We start from the raw sequence: 20,651 nt of genomic DNA, 5'->3' as shown, positions 1-20,651 counted from the left end.
TTTTTCCAAAAGGGCTGCTTCCTCAGAATTCTTTTCATTTATGGAAGACTTCTTGAAGCTGAACACAATTATAATTTCAGACTACTTGTGTAATATAGGAATCTGGAGAAACAAGAAATTAAATTTTATCGACTATAATGTGTTTAAACGCATACTGGTGCTGACACTTTTGCAATAGTTCAATTAAGCTAAAAATGTTTGGTTGATGATTTTTGTTTGTACTCAGTGTCTGCGGCTTCTTGCTTTAGTGTCCAACAATAATCTGCCAGCATTGTTGGATTCCAGTTGCCTTGGTATCACTTCACCATGACCACAATGTCCAGGTGAAACCTTCCACCATGCTCGTCACTGACAGCACCAAGATTTGCAGGGCAGAAGTCTAAATGGTATTGCAGAAAATTAATCTTTTTCCACTTCATGGTTTTGTATGCTTGAAACATGTTGTCAACCAGCTGCATGTAGTCTGGTATTTTGTCGCTGCCAAGAAAATTTTAAACATTTTTGAATGTCTTCCTTGCGATTTTCTCCAGTCCCACTAGAATTGCCTGTCATTGATGACCTGTTTGATTTGTGGAACAACAAAAATGCCTTCCTTAATCTTGGCATCAGTTATTCTGACTTGAGTTATGAGCTGAATTAACGTATAGACAATTATGAAAAAGTACTGCACGATAGGGTGATTTTCATGACCAGCCTCCCAAAACCTATGAGATACCCCCTAGAGTACTCAGGAAGCAAAATCATTGTTGTCCGGTGTATTCTATGTGTTATGTGTCCAGACTGCTGACCAGACACAAAGTCATGTGTTGACTGTGCCCATCTTCTCCCAGCAGGTCACAGATCCCAGAAATCTCCCATTGGAAGACCGGCATTGCTCCATACAGTCACCATGTGTGCTCCTTCAGAGATACAGTCAGGAAAAGGATAAAATCAGGCAGATGAAGCAGGAGCTGAGAGATCAGGTTGCAGAATATCTCAAAGGTGAGAGAAAGCCCCACAGCACCGACAGGTTTAGCACATAAAATTCACATCTGTATTCTGAACTTTAATTTTATATAATTCTTTATTCTGTATAATTGTTGAAAGTTGTCATTTTTTGTTACACCTTGCACCAATACACCACAGTAAATTCCTCATACACATATACACTCGGTGGCCACTTTATTAGGTACACATGTACACCTGCTCATTAATGCAAATATCTAATTAGCCAATCATGTGGCAGCAACTCAATGCATAAAAGCATGCAGACATGGTTAAGAGGTTCAGTTGTTGAATATCAGAATGAAGAAAAAATGTAATCTAGGTGACTATGACTATGAAATGATTGATGGCGCCAGACAGGGTGGTTTGAGTATCTCAGGAACTGCTGATCTCCTGGAATTTTCACACACAGCAGTCTCTGGAGTTTACAGAGAATGGTGCAAGAAACAAAAAACATCCAGTGAACAGCAGTTCTATGGGTGAAAGTGTCTTGTTAATGAGAGAGGTCAGAGGACAATGGCCAGACTGGTCCGAGCTGACAGGAAGGTGACAGTAACTCAAACAATGTCACGTTACAACAGTGGTGTGCAGCAGAGCAGTTCCAAATGCACAACACGTCGAACCTTGAAGTGGATGGGCTACAGCAGCAGAAGACCATAAGATATAGGAGCAGAAGTAGGCCATTCGGCCCATTGAGTGTACTCCACCATTCAACCGTGGGCTGATCCAATTCTTCCAGTCATCCCCACTCCCCTGCCTTCTCTCCATACCCTTTGCTGCCCTGGCTAATCAAGAACCTATCTATCTTTGCCTTAAATACACCCAATGACTTGGCCTCCACAGCCACTTGTAGCAATAAGTTCCACAGATTTACCACCCTCTGACTAAAGTAATTTTTCTGCATCTCTGTTCTAAATGGACATCCTTCAATCCTGAAGTCATGCCCTCTTGTCCTAGATTCCCCTACCATGGGAAATAACTTTGCCATATCTAATCTGTTCAGGACTTTTTCTATGAGATCCCCCCCCTCATTCTCCTGAACTCCAGGGAATACACCCAAGAGCTGCCAAATGTTCCTCATACGGTAATGCTTTCATTCCTGGAATCATTCTTGTAAATCTTCTCTGAACTCTCTCCCATGTCAGTATATCCTTTCTAAAATAACGAGCCCAAAGCTGCACAACATACTCCAAGTATGGTCTCATGAGTGCTTTATGGAGCCTCAACATCACATCCCTGCTCTTATATTCTGTACCTCTAAAAATGAATGCCAACATTGCATTCGCCTTCTTCACAACCGACTCAACCTGGAGGTTAACCTTTATGGTATCCTGCCCAAGGATTCCCAAGTCCATTTGCATCTCTCCCCATCTAAATAGTCTGCCTGTTTATTTCTTCCCCCAAAGTGCATGACCATACACTTTCGAACATTGTATTTCATTTGCCACTTCTTTGCCCATTCCCATAAACTATCTAAATCTCTCTGCAGGCTCTCTGTTTCCTGAACACCAATTGCTCCTCCACCTATCTTTGTATCATCAGCAAATTTAGCCACAAATCCACTAATCCCATAGTCCAAATCATTGACATACATCATAAAAAGCAGCAGGTTTGTAAGGCAGGATTGTCCTTTCAGGAAACCATGCTGGCTTTGGCCTATCTTGTCATGTGCCTCCAGGTATGCTATAATCTTGTCCCTAACAATCGATTCCAACAACTTCCCAACCACTGATGTCAGGCTAACAGGTCTATAGTTACCTTTCTGCTGGCTCCCACCCTTCTTAAATAGCGGAGTAACATTTGCAATTTTCCAGTCATCCACTACAAAGCCAGAATACAGGTATATCGACCCTTGAAAGATCTTTGTTAATGCATTGTCCGCAATCTCTCCAGCTACATCCTTCAAAACCTGAGGGTACATTCCATCAGGTCCAGGAGATTCATCCACCTTCAGACCATTAAGCTTCTTGAGTACCTTCTCAGTCATAATTTTCACTGCACATACTTCACTTCCTTGACACTCTTGAATGTCCGGTATACGACAGATGTCTTCCACTGTGAAGACTGATGTAAATTATACATTCAGTTTGTCTGACATCTCTGCATCTCTCATTACAATATCTCCAGCATCATGTTGTATTGGTCAGAAATCTACCCTCAACTCTCTTTTACCCTTTATATTTTTAATCTTAAATAAGTTTTTAGTATCTTCTTTGATATTAGTTGCCAGCTTCCTTTCATAATTCATCTTTTCCTTCCTAATGATCTTCTTAGTTTCCTTGTGCAAGTTTTTAAATGCTTCCCAATCTTCTATCTTCCCAATAGCTCTGACTTCCTTGTATGCCCTCTCTTTTGCTTTTACTTTGGCTCTGACTTCACTTGTCAGCCATGGTAGTGTCCTCCTTCCATTCAAAAATTTCAAAAAATTTGGAATATATCTGTCTTACACTTCCCTCATTTTTTGCAGAAACTCCATCCATTGCTCCTCTGCTGTCCTTCCTGCTAGTGTCTCTTTCCAGTAAACACTGGCCAGTTCCCCTCTCATGCCATTGTAATTTCCTTTATTCCACTGAAATACCGACACATTGGATTTTAGTTTCTCCTTCTCAAATTTCAAAGTGAACTCAATCATATTGTGATCATTTTTCCCCAAGGGTTCCTCAACCTTGAGCTCTCTTATCACCTCCAGATCATTGCACAACACCCAATCCAGCACAGCCAATCCCCTAGTGGGCTCAAAACAAGCTGTTCTAAAAAGTCATCCCTTAGACATTCTACAAATTCTCTCTCTCGAGGTCCAGTATTGGCCTGCTTTTCCCAATCCACTTTCATGTTAAAATCCGCAATGATTATTATGACATTTCTCTTCTGGCACACTGTTTCTATCTCCTTCTGTAATTTGTAATCCACATCCTGGCTGCTGTTTTATATATATATATACACACACACAAGATTACTGAAATATTATTGAAATATTAAATAAACAAAGTGCAGTTCAGGTAGACACTATGTCACCAAACACTTTTTGCAGTGTTTAGTGGAGGGCATTTGAACTGGTTGCATTACTATCTGGTGTGGAAGGTCCACTTCAGAAAGTTTTGGAAAAAGCTGCAGAAAGTTGTAAACTCGTCCAGCTCCATCACAGGCACTAGTCTCCCCAACAATGAGGACATCCTTAAAAGGCAATACTCCATCATGAAGGACTTCCCGTCCTCCCATCACCCAGGACATGCCCTCTTCTCATTGCTACCATCAGGGAGGTGGTACAGGAGCCTGAAGACACACACTCAATGATTCAGGAACAGCATCTTCCCCTCCGCCATAGATATGTGTATATATGTATAATTTATAGTTTGTTAAAATAAATATTCTGTACTGCAATGTACTGCTGCTGCAAAGCAACACAACATTTGCCAGTGATATTAAACCTGATTCTGAAGTCATTCCATTTGTTTTCATTCTTCCAATTAACTGGTTGGGGAAAGCCGGGAGCAGGAGTACGGATGCGAAGGCGGCCCTGCTCAGCAACATGCAGCAGTTAAGGGAGAGGCTTCAGGTGGAGACAGAGCATTTTCAGCACGTCAGGGAGGAACTGGAGTTGATGGAGAGTGTGGCCGAACTCAGCCAGGTGTGTGTTACTCACCATCGACAATCATTCCGTCTGTGCTCTGGGGTCAGTTAACTCGGCTACATAATTCGAATACTTGCTTTATTTGCTTTCGAGCTGGTGTGGAAAGAAAGAGAGAGATCAGCTTCATTTGTCAATTGTACATCGAGGCACATAATGAAATGCTTCATTTGCCTCAAACCAATAGCAGCAGGTCAGGCTGAGGCCTTTCATCAGGGCTGTAAAGGAAGGGGAAGAAGCCAGACTTAGAAGGTGGGGGAGAGCAAGGAGTACAAGCTGGGAGGTGATAAGTGAGACCAGGTGAGGGGGAAGGTGGGTGGGGATGAAGTGAGACACTGGGAGGTGATAGATGAAACCAGGCGAGGGGGAAGGTGGATGAAGTGAGACACTGGGAGGTGATAGGTGAGACCAGGCGAGGGGGAAGGTGGGTGGGTGGGGGAGGGGGATGAAGTGAGACACTGGGAGGTGATAGGTAGAAGAGGCAAAGGGCTGAAGTGAAGGAATCTGATAGGAGAGGAGAGTGGACCATGGGAGAAAATGAAGGAGAAGGGGCATCAGAGGGAGGTGATGGGCAGGTGGGGAGAAGAGGAGGGGTGAGAGGAAACCAGAATGGGGAATGGAGAAAGAGATAGAAGGGAGAAGGGGAGTAATTATTAGAAAATGAAACTGTTGTTCATGCTGTCAGATTGGAGGTGCTTGTCCTAGTTTTTACACAGAAGGTGGTGGGTGGGGGTAGAGGCAGATACATCAGGTACATCAAAGAGACACTGAGACAGACACATGGATGTTAGAAACATGAACATGGAGGACGATGTAGGAGGGAAGGGTCTGTACTGTGCTGTACTGTTCTGAGTTCCACAGTCATCCTTACCTCATGCTTTGAATTTATCTATGACACACACAAGGACACTGTACCATTGCAATCTGGCCTTGACCAACTCTATACAGAGGCACAGGAGAGGAGGACAAGACTGGCTGAAGATAATGCTGCCCTGGTACAACAGGAACTGCTGAGGATGGAGCAGGAGCTGGAGCTCCGACAGGTAGGTGTAACACTCAGGCTCGGCCAGCTCGTGGTCATCTAGGGGAAAACAGCCTCTGGCTCCACCAAACTGAGAATTCACGTTTGTGTGGATGCTGTGTAATGTACTGCCCAGTTACAACCCACAATATAAAATATCAGACTGTACACTATAAGCAATTAAATGACTGAACTTTATGAATCTTAATCTCAATATAGGGTTAGTAATGAAAAATTTAAAAAGGGGTCCATTTCAAGAAAAAGTCAAAAGTTCACGTTGGAGTTCACTTAGTAGTCCTTCTTCCTCCATCGGTCTCCTCCGAGCGTTGCCGATCTTCGCCCTTCAGATCCCAGTCCAATCCGTCCGGTGGTCTACCAGCTCTCTCCACACGTGTCGTCCCTCTTCACCTCTCCTCGACAAAAAGACCGCGAAAACACATCCTTCCAGATTCACAAGACAGAGCAACAATCTCCAATTGGCTAACATGCATACCACAGTCTTGTTATCTCCAGCCATAACCCAAACATTGCTGCTACAGAGAAACCATTACCTCAGCAGTGAACATCACAGAGAAGCCATTACCTTAGCCTTAGCAGTGAAACATTACAAAGAAGCCATTACATTAGCAGTGAATTCTTACAGCACGTTACAAATGATTCACTTCACAAAGGCTATCAGAGAAGATGAGACATTGGTGAGACCACACTTGGTAACACGTGCTGCTCTGGCCACCGTTCTACAGGAAGGATGTCACCACACTGAAACAGGTGCAGAAAATATTCATGAGGGCGATAGATGATCAAACATTGCAGCACAGTACAGAACATCATGCCAACTCTTTAACCTACTCTACGATCAATCTAACCCAGGGGTGTCAAACTCATTTTAGGTCACGGGCCGGATTGAGCAAAATGCAGCTTCATGCGGGCCGGATCAGTCGGATGCGTGCAAACGCAGCTTTCGTTGCCTCCGTTTTTTCAGCCTGCTCTCATGTGTCTCAGTCTCTGCTATAACTACAACATGTTTCACTTTACAAATTCCGTTTCTTATGAAGAAGACTGCTGAGCAAGACTGCCGAATAAACACTAAAAACCCTGAAAACCTGGTACCTGAATAAACTCAGCATTAGCCATATCATACGCCATAGGCGCTTCGATTACTGGGGCCAGCTTTAATAGTAATTAGATATTATCTCGCGGGTCAAAGATAATTCTACCGCGGGCCAGATTTGGCCCGCGGGCCTTGAGTTTTACATATATGATCTAACCCTTTCCTCTTACCTAGCTCTTCATCTCTCTTTCATCCATATGCCTAACTAACAGCATCTGGAGTGCCCCCTAATGATTCTGCCTCTACCACCACCCCTGGCAGTGTGTTCCACACACCCACTACTCTCTGTAAAAAACATACCCCCCTATGCTTTGCTCCAGTTGCCTTGAAGTTATTCCCCCCTTGTAATAGCCATTTCCACCCTGGGAAAAAGTCTCTGGCTGTCCACTTTATCTATGCCCCTTATCATCTTATACACCTCTGTCATGTCACTTCTCATCCTCCTTCTCTCCAAAGAGAAAAGTCCCAATTCACTCAACCTATCCTCATAAGACATGTTTTCTAATCCAGGCATCATTCTAGTAAACCTCCTCTGCATCCTCTAAAGCTTCCACATCCTTCTAAAAATGAGGTGACACAATATTCCAAGTGTAGTTTATAGTTTTTTCTTTTAGAACTGAAACATTACTTCATGGCTTTTGAACTCAATCCCCCGTCTAATGAAGGCCGACACACCAAATGCCTCTTTAACCACCCTATCAACTTGATTGGGGCTTTTCTCGTCATTGACAAACACGGTCCGAGTACTGGGGGCAGCCCACAAGTGTCATCGCGCTTTCTGCACCAACATAGCATGTCCACAATTCACTAACCCTAATCCGTGCATCTTTGGACTGTGGGAGGAAACCGGAGCAAGCAGAATGTACAAACTCCTTGCAGAGAGCAGTGGGAATTGAATCCCGATCGATGATCACTGGCACTGTGAAGTGTTACGCTAGCTGTATGCTACTATGTTGCCTCTAAACATATTCCGCTTCACCTGCCACCCTGCCCTCCTGAAGAAGCATTTTGGGAAGCCTGGGCTAGTGCAAATGGTTCACTCTGCAAACATGATGCAACGTTGATGGAGGTGTGGTGGGGTTGGTGGGGTTGGGGTGTTGGGTGGTTGTTACCTAATGACAATCCCTGATGGATATTGGTAATCTAGAATACTTCAAGTTCAGTTGGCTGGTTCATTGGCAAGACTGAAAGTGGGGGAGCTGAGTGGCCACGGTCGTTGCGCAGAGTAGGCCCTCGTGCTGCGGGGTTGCCTGTTGCGGCCAGCCAGAGGAGAAGATACCAGAGGCAATGTGGGGAACAAAGGTGCCTTGGACACGCAGGAATCCGTGCTCAGTGCTCCTGTCGGTGCTGCTCTTCAGTGTTGGCTCAGTGGAAGACAAGCTGGATTGCATTCATCTGTGGCTGCACTGGTGCGAGATGAGGAACTGCTGTGGGCTTCTCCTTGCAGAAACCTACCTCCAGGACAACATCCCATGCACCATCAATGTACTGACCATGGCACTCAGGGGCTTGTGTGAATTTTTCTTTCGTGACTGTATGTTTTTCTTTAATTGTAATTATATGTGCTTTGTGACTCTTGGTACTGTGTGATTTGCACCCTGGTCCCAGAGGAATACTGTCTCATTTGGTTGTATCCATGTGTATGGTTGAATGACAATTAAACTCGAACTTGAAATGCTGGATGGAGTTTTATGCTTTATTTTATCTTTACAATGTACAAGAACACCATCAAGGGTGTCCTGACCCAATGCATATGAAAATTGTCAGGCATCTGACTGCAAATCCTTACAAAGAGTTGCAAGGATTTCTGAGAGGATCATCAGGGTCTCTCTTCCACCCAGCTGAGATAGCTTATCAAGAGGGCTGGGTACACAGAGCTGTTATCATTGTTAATGATCCCTGCCATCTCTCTTTGACCCCTACCATCAGGCAGGAGGTACAGTAGCATTAGGACATTAGCATTAGCATTCAGATGGGAAACAGTTTCTTCCCCCAGGCTGCGTGGCTACTGAACTCCCTGTCACCACCCAGGTCTCATTGCGTATGAAGCGCTAGTACGATTGTACTGTTTACTTTTTAACTTGTTATAAGTGCACCTTATTGTTTGTTAATTTATTTGTGATAATATCACCTTATGTGTGTGGTAATATCACTTATGAGTCATACTGTATGTACTCCATTGTTCTTGGTCCAGAGGAATGCTGTTTCCTTTGGTGATAAACATGTATACAGTTGAATGACAATAAACTCGAGCTTGAATCTCTGTGTAAAGCTGGTCAATGGTCTATTTCAGCAGGCCGGCGGAAGTGGAACCATGACAGAGACAGCGGACGAGGCCGTGAGGCTGAGGAGGGAGCAAGATGTGATGGTTCTACAGCTGGTGGCTCTGAGGAAGGAGAAGCAGGAGGCAGAGAACGACCTGCAAGCAATGCATTGGAAGTACAGAGCAGAACTGGAGGAGCACAAACTGCAGGCTTTGCAGGTCAATGTAGAAAGGAGGAACACAGCCTGGCAAGCTACTCTGAAAGCACAGCCTTAAGACAGGAGCAGGATTTGCAAGAATGTTTCCATGAATGAAAGGGTTAACACACAAGGAGCGTTTAACGGCTCTGGGCCTATATACACTGGAGTTTAGAAGGATGAGGGGGGATATCAATGAACCTATCGAATAATGAAAGGCCTAGATAGAATGGATGTGGAGAGGAGGTTTCCAATCACTGGGGTGTCTGGGACCAGAGGCTCAACCTTAGAATAGAGAGTTGTCCCTTTAGAACGGAGATGAGGAGGAATTTCTTTAGCCAGAGGGTGGTGAATCTGTGGAATTCATTGCCATAGGCATCTGTGGAGGACAAATCATTGGGTGTATATAAAGCAGAGGTTGATAGGTTCTTGATTTGTCAGGCCATCAAAGATTACAGGGAGAAGACTGAAAAATGGGGTGGAGAGGGAAGGTAAATCAGCCATGATGAAATGGTGGAGCAGATGTGTGAATGTGTGGCCTCGGTTGTTATGCAGACATGTCCCTCATTCTGCTCCTACGTCTTATAGTTTGATCTTCTAATTAGACCACTTGGGCTTCGAATCTGCTCTGCCATTCCATCATGGCTGATCCATTTCCACTCTTAACCCCATCCTCCTGTATTCAGACGTTGGAGAAATCGAAGTTCATGCCATAAGGTTGGAGGCTACCCAGATGGAATATGAGGTGTTGCTCCTCCAACCTGAGTGTGGCCTGATTACATAACTCGTCTAGAGAACAAAACACAAGGTATGTAATAACAGTTTTATAAAAGGATCCATTCTTCTCTCCACCTCCCAGGTCCTGCACGAGTTTGAAGAGGCGTCTCGACAGCAGCAGAGTGCATTGGAAGAGCGTTACCGGCGTTTGTTGCAAGAGGCGATTACAGACGCAGTGTACCTCGCAACACAGAAGCACCAACTGGAGCTGGGAATGAAAGAGCTGAGGAGGGGTAAGGGGCTGGTGCAGATGGGATCTGAATGGAGGAGAGTGCAGCTGAGGTTGAGGTTTGGAGTGAGGGAGGTTAGGGTGATTGATGAAGCCAACCTTCAATGTCAAAATCAAGTTTAGACCAAATGATCATAAGGCACAGGAGCACAGTTAGACCATTCAGCCCATCTAGTCTGCTTCACCATTCCATCATGGCTGATTTATTATCCCTCTGAACCCCATTCTTCTGCCTTCTCCCCTTAACCTTTGACAACCGGACTAATCAAGAACCTATCAACCTCCACTTTAAATCTACCCAATGACTTGGCCTCCACAGGCATCTATGGTAATGAATTCCACAGATTCACCACCCTCTGGCTAAAATCATTCCTCCTCATCTCTGTTTTAAATGGACGTCTCTTTATTCTGAGGCTGTGCCCTCTGGACCCAGACTCCCCCACTGTAGGAAACATCCTCTCCACATCCACTCTATTGAGGCCTTTCTATAATCAGTAGGTTTCATTGGGATCCCCCCTCATTCTTCTGAACTCCACTGAGTGCAGGCCCACAGTCATCAAACGCTCCTCATACGTTAACTCTTTCATTTCCGAGATAATTCTCAAATGCCAGCACATTTTTTAGATAAGGGGCCCAAAACAGCTCAAGAACTTCTTAAATGTCCCTAATGTATCAACATTCAGTTGAATATATCAAAGTAAATCTGGATAATGAGGTCCTAAAAGAGTGCAGTGAAGAAAGAGAGAAAGTAATTTAAATCAGCTGAAATGTAGAACAGCAAGAGATTATTTACACTCTACTGGGAATTCTATAAAAGGGCAGATTACATTAAGTAGGACATCAAAGTCAAAGTAAAATTATTATCAAAGTATGTACATTCCAGGCTGTTTAATGTAATTTCCAGTACACAAGTGTAAAGGAGAAGAAAATAATTGTTACTCTGTATCCAATACAGCATAAATAATGTGAATGCCTGCAAGAAAATGAATCTCAAGGTTGATAATCAGTACACATGACTTTCTACAGAGGCACAGTAGAGAGTATCCTAACAGGTTTGTTAGAGTTGTTGGGGAGGGTTTAAACAACTCTGGCATGGATGGTGAAAAAGCAAAGATAGCATGCAGTCAGACTGTCAGGATGGGCAGGCAGACGATAAGACAATATTGCAGCCAGCGGGGTGTGCTTCAGTGCATTAGGGATGCAGTGTCAAAAAGAGTAGCAAATACAACACTCAAAGTGTTATATTTCAATGCATGGAGTATACGAAATAAGGTGGATGATCTTGTTGCACTTTTACAGACTGTCAGGTATGACATTGTGGCCATCACTGAATCGTGGCTGAAGGATGGTTGTAGTTGGGAGCTGAATGTTTAACGTCACACGTTGTATCAGAGGGATAGGAAGGTAGGCAGAGGGGATGGCATGGCTCTGCTGGTATAAAATGGCATCAAATCAGTAGAAAGATGTGATGTAGGATCAGAATACCTGGAATCCTTGTGGGTTGAGTTAAGAAATTGCAAGTGTAAAATGATCCTGATGGTAGTTATGTAGAGGCCTCCCAGCAGTAGCTGAGATGTGGACCACAGATTACAACGGGAAATAGAAACAGCCTATCAAAGGAGCAACATTACCATAATCATGGGCGTTTTCAACATGTACATCGATTAGGAAAATCAGGTTGGCAATGGATCTCAAGTGAATGAGTTTGTTGAATGCCTACGAGGTGGCTTTTTAGAGCAGGTTGGCGTTGAGCCTACTAGGGGATCAGCTGTACTGGATTGGGTGTTATGTAATGAACTGGAGGTGATTAGGGAGCTTAAGGTAAAAGAGCCCTTAGGAACCAGTGATCACAATATGATTGAGTTTACCTTGAAGTTTGATAGGGAGAAAGTAAAGTCTGATGTAGCAATATTTCAGTGGAGTAAGGGAAATTGTAGCTGAGTGAGAGAGGAGTTGGCCAAAGTAACTTGGAAGAAGCTGCTGGAAGGGATGACAGCAGAGCAGCAATGGCATGTGTTTCTGGGAAAAACAAGGAAGGTGCAGCACAGATGTATTCCAAAAATGAAGAAATACTCAAATGGCAGAATAGTAAGACTGTGGCTGACAAGGGAAGTCAAAGCTGATGTGAAAGCAAAAGAGAGGACATACAACAAAGCAAAAATTAGCTGGAAGATGGAGGATTGGGAAGCTTTTAAAAATCTACAGAGTGCAACTAAAAGAATCATCAGGATTAAAAAGATGAAATATGAAAGCAAGCTACCAAACATCATCAACATGGATAGTAAAAGTAAAAAATAAAAAAGAGAGGAGAGTGGATATAGAAAATGAGGCTGAAGAAATAATAATGGGGGACAAGGAGATGGCAGATGAACTAAATGAGTATTTTGCTTCAGGCTTCACTGTGGAGGATATTAGCAGTGTGCCAGGTGTTGAGGGGTGTGAGGGAAGAGAAGAGGGTGCAGTTACTGTTACAAGGAAGAAGCTGCTCAAAAAGCTGAAAAACCTAAGGGTACATAAGTCACCTGAGCCAGATGAACTGCACCGTAGGGCTCTGAAAGAGGTAGCAGTATAGATTGCGGAGGAATTAGAAATGATCTTTCAAAAATTATTGGACCCTGGCATGGTGCCAGAGGACTGAAAAAATTGCAAATGTTACTCCACTCTTAAAGAAAGGAAGAAGGCAGCAGAAAGGAAATTATAGACCAGTTAGCCTGACCTCAGTGTTTGGGAAGATGTTGGAGTCAATTGTTATGGAGTACTTGGTGACACAGGACAAGATAGGACAAAGTCAGCGGGAGGGAATAAAAGGACCTTTTTCTGGGTGGCTGCCAGTGATTAGTGATGTTCCGCAGGGGTTGGTGTTGGGACTGCTTCTTATGCTGTATATAAATGATTTAGATGATGGAATACATGGCTTGTTGCCAAGTTTGTACATGATACGAAGATCGGTGAAAGGGCAGTTAGTGTTAGGAGAATGAGCAAGGAAGTGGCAAATGAAATACAATGCTGGAAAATGCATGGTCATATGCTTTGGTAGAAGAAATAAACATGCAGACTATTTTCTAAATGGGGAGAAAAAACATAAAACTGAGATGCAATATGACTTGGGAGTCCTTGTGCAGACCACCCTTAAGAATAATTTGCAGATTGAGTTGTTGGTGAGGAAGGCAAATGCAATGTTAGCATTCATTTCAAGAGGTTTAGAGTTCAAGAACAAGGATGTGATGCTGAGTATTTATAAGGTACTGGCGAGGCATCACCTAGAGTATTGGGAACAGTTTTGGAATTCTCGTCTAAGAACAATGTGCTGGCATTGGAGAGAGTTCAGAGGAGGTTCTCAAGAATTATTCCAGGAATGAAAGGATCATCATAGGTGCCTCCAGGTCTGTACTCACTGAAACTTAGAAGGGTGAGGGGGGATCTCATTGAATCCTTTCGAATGTTGAAAGACCTAGACAGAGTAGATGTTTAAAGCATATTTCCCATGTTGGGGGAGTCTAGGACAAGAGGGCACAGCCTCAGGATATAGGGGCATCCATTTACAATGGAGATGTGGAGAAATTTCTCTAGCCGGAGGGTGGTGAATTTGTTGAATTTGTTACCACAGCCAGCTGTGGAGGCCAAATCACTGGGTGTATTTAAGGTAGAGATTGTTAAGTTCTTGATTGGACAGGGAGAAGGCTGGGAGGGGAAAAAGGATCACTCATGATAGAATGGCAGAACAGACTTGACGTTCCAAATGGCCCAATTGTGCTCCTATGTCTTATGGTCTAAGCTGCATTGGACAGGAAAGCTCTGCATCAGATCATTAATTCTTCCCAACTCTTCACCAGCACTGGCCTACCAACCTTCAAGGACCTATATAGAGAAAGGTGCTGGAAAAGGGCCAGTAACAGCATAAAGGATCCCACCCACCCTGCTCATGGACTTTTTGTCCCACTCGCATCAGCATCCACGCCAAGACAACCAGACTCAAAAACAGTTATTTTCCCCAAGCAGTGAGGCTGATCAACATCTCCACCCACTAACACACCCCTCCACACCCCCAACCACCAATACTTTATCATTTCCTGTCCGTCACCTTATGCGAAGACACTCCTGTGCCTAGTGTCACTTTATGGACATACATACCAACAAACACATATGTATATAAGCTATGCTTTTATGTTTTATTATGTTTTAGTTATTGTGTTCTTTATCTTATTGTGTTTATTTATTTTTTGTTGCTGCATCAGATCCAGAGCATCAATTATTTCACCCTCCTTTACGTTTGTGTACCTCTTAAATCTGAGCCAGCGCTTTCTGAAGATATCAATGGTGGGGAGGGTTCTGCCCATGATGGAGCTGGCTGAGTTTATGGCCCTCTGCAACCTTTTGCGATGCTGTGCACTGGTGCCTCCATACCAGATGATGATGCAACCGCAGTATCCTTGATGATACTCTTAACCCTCCTGGTGCAACACACCTAATGCAGGGTCTCAACCTGAAACTTCAACCATCCCATACTCCACTGACCCACCGAGTTCCCGCCAACCCACTGAGTTCCACCAGAGGTCTGTTCTTCTCCAAATTCTCCTGAGTCTGTGTTCTCTTTATCCTGCAGTGATCACACATCTACGGGATCAACTCTCTGCTACAGGACAGCGGGAAGAGTTGCCACGGTGATGGGAAGAGGAGACAGACCCACCTCATTGAACGGTTTGACTAATGATTGATGTGCGCATACATCATGTCATTGGATCATCAAGGTTTCAGTTTGGAGAGTTACAGAAACTTTAACAGTATGATCTTCCCATTTCTGGCCTCACTATTACAAGGCACAGGTTGCAATCCCTGGAGGTCCTGTCCTTTAACTTAGCACCAACTCCCTGAACTCACTTTGCAGAACCTCACTTCACTTCCATCGTATAACATTGATACCTATATGGACCACTACCTCTGGCCACTCACCCTCCAACTTGAGATTGCTGAGGACTCGATCTGAGATGTCCCAGACTCTGGCACCTGGGAATCTCGTTCTAGTTCACAGAGCTCCCTCTCTGTTCAGGATGTTCCACGCACCCACTAATCTCTGTCTTAAATACCTTACCTCGGACACCCCGCCCCCTAGTCATTCCTTCAATCACCTTAAATTTGTGCCCCCTCACATTAGCCATTCTGCCCTGGGAGAAAGTCTCTGACTGTCCACTCCATCACTGCCTCAAGATCCTTTCGCAAGCCTTGATAGTCTTCCTCGCCGTCCACTGTACCCCCAATTTTGGCATTTTTGGAAAACTTACAGATCCAAATAACAATGAATACAGCACCAAATCCTTTGACACACCACTAGTCATAGTCCTCCAGTCAAAGAGGCTCCAGTCATCTACAATCATTCTCTGATTGCTCCCCCAAAGCGTATGTCTAATCCGATTTACTACCTCATCCAGAATATTAAGTGACTGAACCTTCTTGATCAACGTCCCATGCAAGACCTTGTCAAAGGCCTTGCTGAAGTCCATGTAGATAAACATTCAGTGCCTTGCCTTCATCAACTTTCCTAGTAAAAAAACACTATAAAATAAGATTGGTTAGACATGACCTACCATGCACAAAACTGTGTTGACTATCCCTAATCAGTCCCTGTTTACCCAAATACTTATATATTCATACCCTTAGAATACCTTCCAATAACTTACCCACTACTGACGTTAAGCCTATAATTTCCTGGCTTATTCTTAAGAGCCTTCCTTTAACAACAGAACAACATTAGCTATCCCCCATTCCTCTGACACTTAACGTGGCTAAGGACATTTTAAATACCACTGCTACAGCCTGTTATCCTGTTAGGCTGCTCAAAAGCAGTGGAGCTGGGCCTGTTCCGCACCATGTTGCCAGCAACAAGGAGAAATGTGTCAGAGGTGATGTGTGGTCAATCAAGTGGTGTAAAGAATTGCCTTAGACATTTTCATGTGATCGCGGGACCTTGTTTGACATTGGTAATGTCAAATGCTGCAAGTCTGCTTCACTGGTGCATTGGTGAGGTCAATGGTGGGGGAGCTGAGTGGTGTGGATTAGACCCTCATGCGGTAGGGTTGCCTGCTGCATCTGCCCAGGGATGGAGATGCCAGAGTTGGTGGAGTGGAGGGTGTATTGCACTCTACTGCTGATACATAAAAAAAAACAAAGTTCATGACATATGTGAATGATGGTAAACCTGATTCTGGTATGGGTCTCTATTGTTCACTGAGAATTGAGAATCGAAGGCGGAAGGAAGCGGGAAGCTCCAGAGAGATATTCTGTAATAAACCAATTGTGTGGAATCAAATGACCTTGCCTGGTATATTAGGGCTGGGTGTGTCTGCACCCCTGTCAGCCTGCATCCCAGCCCTTGTTCTCCGCCACCTGTCCCACTACTCTCCTGTGGCACTCCACCCTCACCATTCTTTTCTCCTGTCAGATTTACAGTTGCTTTACACTCTTCTGGACCGAGATCTCAGATGTTGCTCCAGGACTTGCTGGAGCCACTTTCCCAGATGTCACAGCTCCAAGTACTCCTGTCACCACCGGGATTACTCTGGCTTTAACCTTCCACATCCTTTCTATCTGCTCTTTCAAACCCTGGTATTTCTCCAGCTTCTCATATTCTTTCTTCCTGATGTTAACTGTCATTTGGGATTGCCATATCAATTCCTATTACTTTCTTCTGTTCCTTGTCCAATATTACTATGTCTGGGTGGTTGGCCAGTACCTGCTTATTGTCTGTATTGGGAAGTCCCACAGGATCTTAGCTATCTCCACTACCTTCTCGGGTGTTTCCCATTTGGACTTGGGAGTGTCCGATCCACACTCAGCACAGATGTTCCTGTACACAGTTCCTGCAACTCCAGTGTATGCCGTTCAGTGCATGCTGTCCCTGCCTGCATCTCACACCCTGCTACTACGTGCTGGATGGTTTCAGTGGTTTCCTTGTATAGTCAGCATCATGGGTCTTGTCTGGTGTGATAGACCCCTGCTTCTGTTGTCCTTGTGCTCAGCATCTGTTCTTCTGCAGCCATGAGCATCACCTCTGTGCTGTCCCTCCGCCCTGCCATTTCCAGCCATTGGTAGGACTTTCCTATGACAGCCATCTCTGATACCTGGTGATGATACATTCCGTACAGTGGCTTGTCCTGCCATGGCCTCTGGTCCTCTGGCTCTGTTTCACCCACTTCCATTTCCATATCCCCTGCCTGCTGTCTGAGGCATTCTCCTAGCAGGCTGTCCTTAGGGGCCATCTTCCTGATGTATTCATGGATATTTCGTATTTCTTCTAGGACTGTGGCCTAGCAATGGCCTAGGACAAGCAATGTGCTGTCTGTTGTTTCGTGGCACCAAGTTGTAACAAGGTAGCGAATTACACAGTATCCACACAAACCGGTGTTTGGGGTGGGAGATTCATCTCAATCTCACGGTATAATGACACCAGAGTGTGTATTCCCTAGACTCACGCAGCCAAGGAGACCAGCGAGGTTTCATGTGTACATACCCAAGACTTTTGCACAGTACTGTACATACTAGTCCCTGATACAGTAATGATAGCAACTACAGTACTATATGTGTTATGGGCTATATATGTTTTGTACTCTGAATGATTGTTGGTACTATGTTCTGCACCTGGACCCCAGAGGAACACTATTCATTTAGGTGTTGCAATGTACAGTTGACTGATGACTGACAATTAAACTGGAACTTGCAAAATAAATTCCAATGTATTGAAAAGTCCATTCTAACCAATAGCTGGGTGTGGGTGTGAGGGAATGAAATGACAGATTTATCCAACACTCAGACCATTCACTGATATCCTTCCTTGAATTCAACACACTAAACTCCGTAACCTCTGAGTCATGTGCCAGTTCATAAATCAGAGTAAATAACATTCAGTCTCTAGGCTCTACTTCACAAAATATCTTTAATTCATAACATAACACATCATCATGTAGATATAGTACTTGTACCAGTTCCAGAATTTTAGAGTGACTGATACCAAAACAGGCAAATGGATTTTCCTTTAAGAAATGTTCCCAAAGTTGTCACTGACAACCTTCAAATAAAATGTTGGGAATCTTGCATCAGCAGCAACTAAAAACCACTGTCTGCTCTGCTATTCCGGTCTTTGTGAGGAATTACAAACTTAAGTGTCTGGGTGAGAGCAGAATTCCAATTTCCAAAGACCATAGTCTGTTCAGAGCTCCGTGCAAGGAATACAAGGTGAAACTGTTTAGTCCAGCACCATAAACTTTTGTCCTGTTCAGAGGAAGCTGAGTGCTTCAGTGGAAGAGGTCAGGCAAGAGCTCCAAGAACCATCTGTACTGTCACTTTGTCTGTGTGCACCACACTTTCTCTGTAACTGTAAAACTATAGTCAGCATTGTTTTCTTTTTTGTACTACCTTCTGTACTAACTTTTTGAACTTGTGCTTTGAATCAAACTCGAGATTCTGCGGATGATGGAAATCTTAATAAACACACACAAAATGCTGGAGGAACTCAGCAAGATATTTGGAATACTGTGTGCAGTGTTGGGCCCCCTATCTTAGAAAGGATGTGCTGATGTTGGAAAGAGTTCAGAGAAGATTCACTAGGATGACTCCTGGATTGCAGGGACTAACATAAGAGGAGCGTTTGTTGGCTCTTGGATTGTATTCATTAGAGTATAGAAGAATGAGAGGGGATCTCATAGAAACATTTCGAATGTTGAAAGGGTTGGACAGAGTAGATGTGGAAAGGCTGTTTCCCTTGTTGGGTGAGCCCAGGACAAGAGGTCACAGTTTTAGAATTAGAGGGTACCCATTTAAAACAGAGATGAGGAGAAATTTTTTTAGCCAGAGGGTTGTGGATTTACGGAATTTGTTGCCACATACAGCTGTGGAGGCCCAATCATTGAGGGTGTTTAAGGAGGAGGGTGTTTAATTGATAGGTATCTAATTAGTCAGGGTATCAAGGGATATGGGGAAAAAGCCAGAAATTGGAACTAGATGGGAGAGTAGTTTAGCTCATGGTGGAATGGTGGAGCAGACTTGATGGACCGAATGGCCTACTTCTGCTCCTTTGTCTTGTGATCTTGTGATCTAAAGATGCTGTCTGACTTGAGTTCCTCCAGCATTTTGTATGCATTGTGTAAACATTTTTAAACACCTTTTTTTAATTTTGTTTACATTGAGAATACATGCTTGTAATTCTATAATTGCACATTTTATTCCATATCCATATTTTAACCTCTAACATTGTTTTGTTATATAATTCTTAATAAATGTTAAATTTTTTTTGCGTGTTGTGCCAACATACATTAAATTCCTAAAACAATGGATTTTGATTAATTGGGCCATTGGTTAATAAGGCAGCCACTTAATTTGGGACAACTCTTAAAGAACAAAAATGGAGAAAATTGCCAGGATTTGCTTTGTTTATTTGGAACATTATGCTGCTTCATTGGGACAGAAGACCGTTGCCAAACAGTTTCTAACTAACATCAGTCACGTGCACTTGTGTGGTCGTCAAGACATTACGCTGCGCTGAGAGAGAACAGTTAGAAGCTGCATCAGTGTGCACTTGTGTTCAAGAAGCAGAGATTTTTGTCACTGATAATCAATGAGAAATAAGCAAGACAATTCAGAACTGTTTTGCTCACCATGGTTTCAGGCTTGGAAGCAGCTGGGAGTAAAAATGAAACGATTTCATTACTTCACCAGGTTCAGAATTATGAAGAATTTGTAGGTATAGTGGAAATTAGTTGGAAGCAGTCATTGATAACATTGTATGAAGGCAGTTCATTATCTGCACTGTGTCCGCATTGCTTTTGCTCATTTACACTCAAGAACGTACATTGGCTGAATTCCTCTGTCAATAACTAATAAGGATGAATACACAGTTTTATAGTACTGATAGTGTTCCAATTTGCTCTGTATTTCATTTAAATACATAATTTGTTACTCAGTTAAATGATAGTTTGTACTTTTTCTACCTTTTTGACAATTTCCATGAAACCAGCTAATTGGGCTAGCCATTAAATTGGGCCAAAACATACTGGTCCAGATGTGACCCAATTAACCAGAATGGATTGTAAATGTAAATGTATATGTAAATAAAGTTGACCCTTGATCTGTTCTGCACAGCATACCAAACAAAAAAAACTTTTCCCTGTCTCTCGGTACATGTGACAATAATAAAGCAATAAGAGAGACCTATAGTTTCCTCACAGTGGAAACGCTGTTGACTGAGATTGCAAAAGTGGCTGATAAGCTATGGATCAGTTCAGATTTTAGCTAGAATTAATAAGTACAGGTCTGTACTGCAGATTCAGAGCACATTGGACCACAGAAGTTGTCGCACTAGAGTTACCTGTACCTTCTATAACAAACAGTAATAAAATGAAGGTGCATTTTGGAAGAGATCCTAGTAACACCAGCAGACATGAGGAAATCTGCA

General features: G+C 43.5%; 1 protein-coding gene across 1 annotated transcript in view; it reads left to right on the top strand.

Annotated features, from left to right (window-relative positions):
* si:dkey-201i24.3 (trichohyalin) overlaps positions 1–18,207 on the top strand; it is an 83,485-nt gene extending 65,278 nt beyond the window's left edge. The window contains exons 13-18 of the mRNA XM_059990438.1: positions 831–981; positions 4,470–4,612; positions 5,518–5,655; positions 9,038–9,226; positions 10,064–10,214; positions 14,814–18,207. Of these exons, the coding sequence (XP_059846421.1) occupies positions 831–981; positions 4,470–4,612; positions 5,518–5,655; positions 9,038–9,226; positions 10,064–10,214; positions 14,814–14,875 (834 nt within the window). The 3' untranslated portion in view covers positions 14,876–18,207. The remainder of the gene's footprint in view (positions 1–830; positions 982–4,469; positions 4,613–5,517; positions 5,656–9,037; positions 9,227–10,063; positions 10,215–14,813) is intronic.
* Positions 18,208–20,651: the final 2,444 nt, after the last annotated feature.

Source organism: Hypanus sabinus, chromosome 15, assembly GCF_030144855.1.
Source record: "Hypanus sabinus isolate sHypSab1 chromosome 15, sHypSab1.hap1, whole genome shotgun sequence".
Classification (NCBI taxonomy): domain Eukaryota; kingdom Metazoa; phylum Chordata; class Chondrichthyes; order Myliobatiformes; family Dasyatidae; genus Hypanus; species Hypanus sabinus.
Note: the sequence above shows the minus strand (reverse complement) of the source record. Positions and strands in the feature narration are given on the sequence as shown.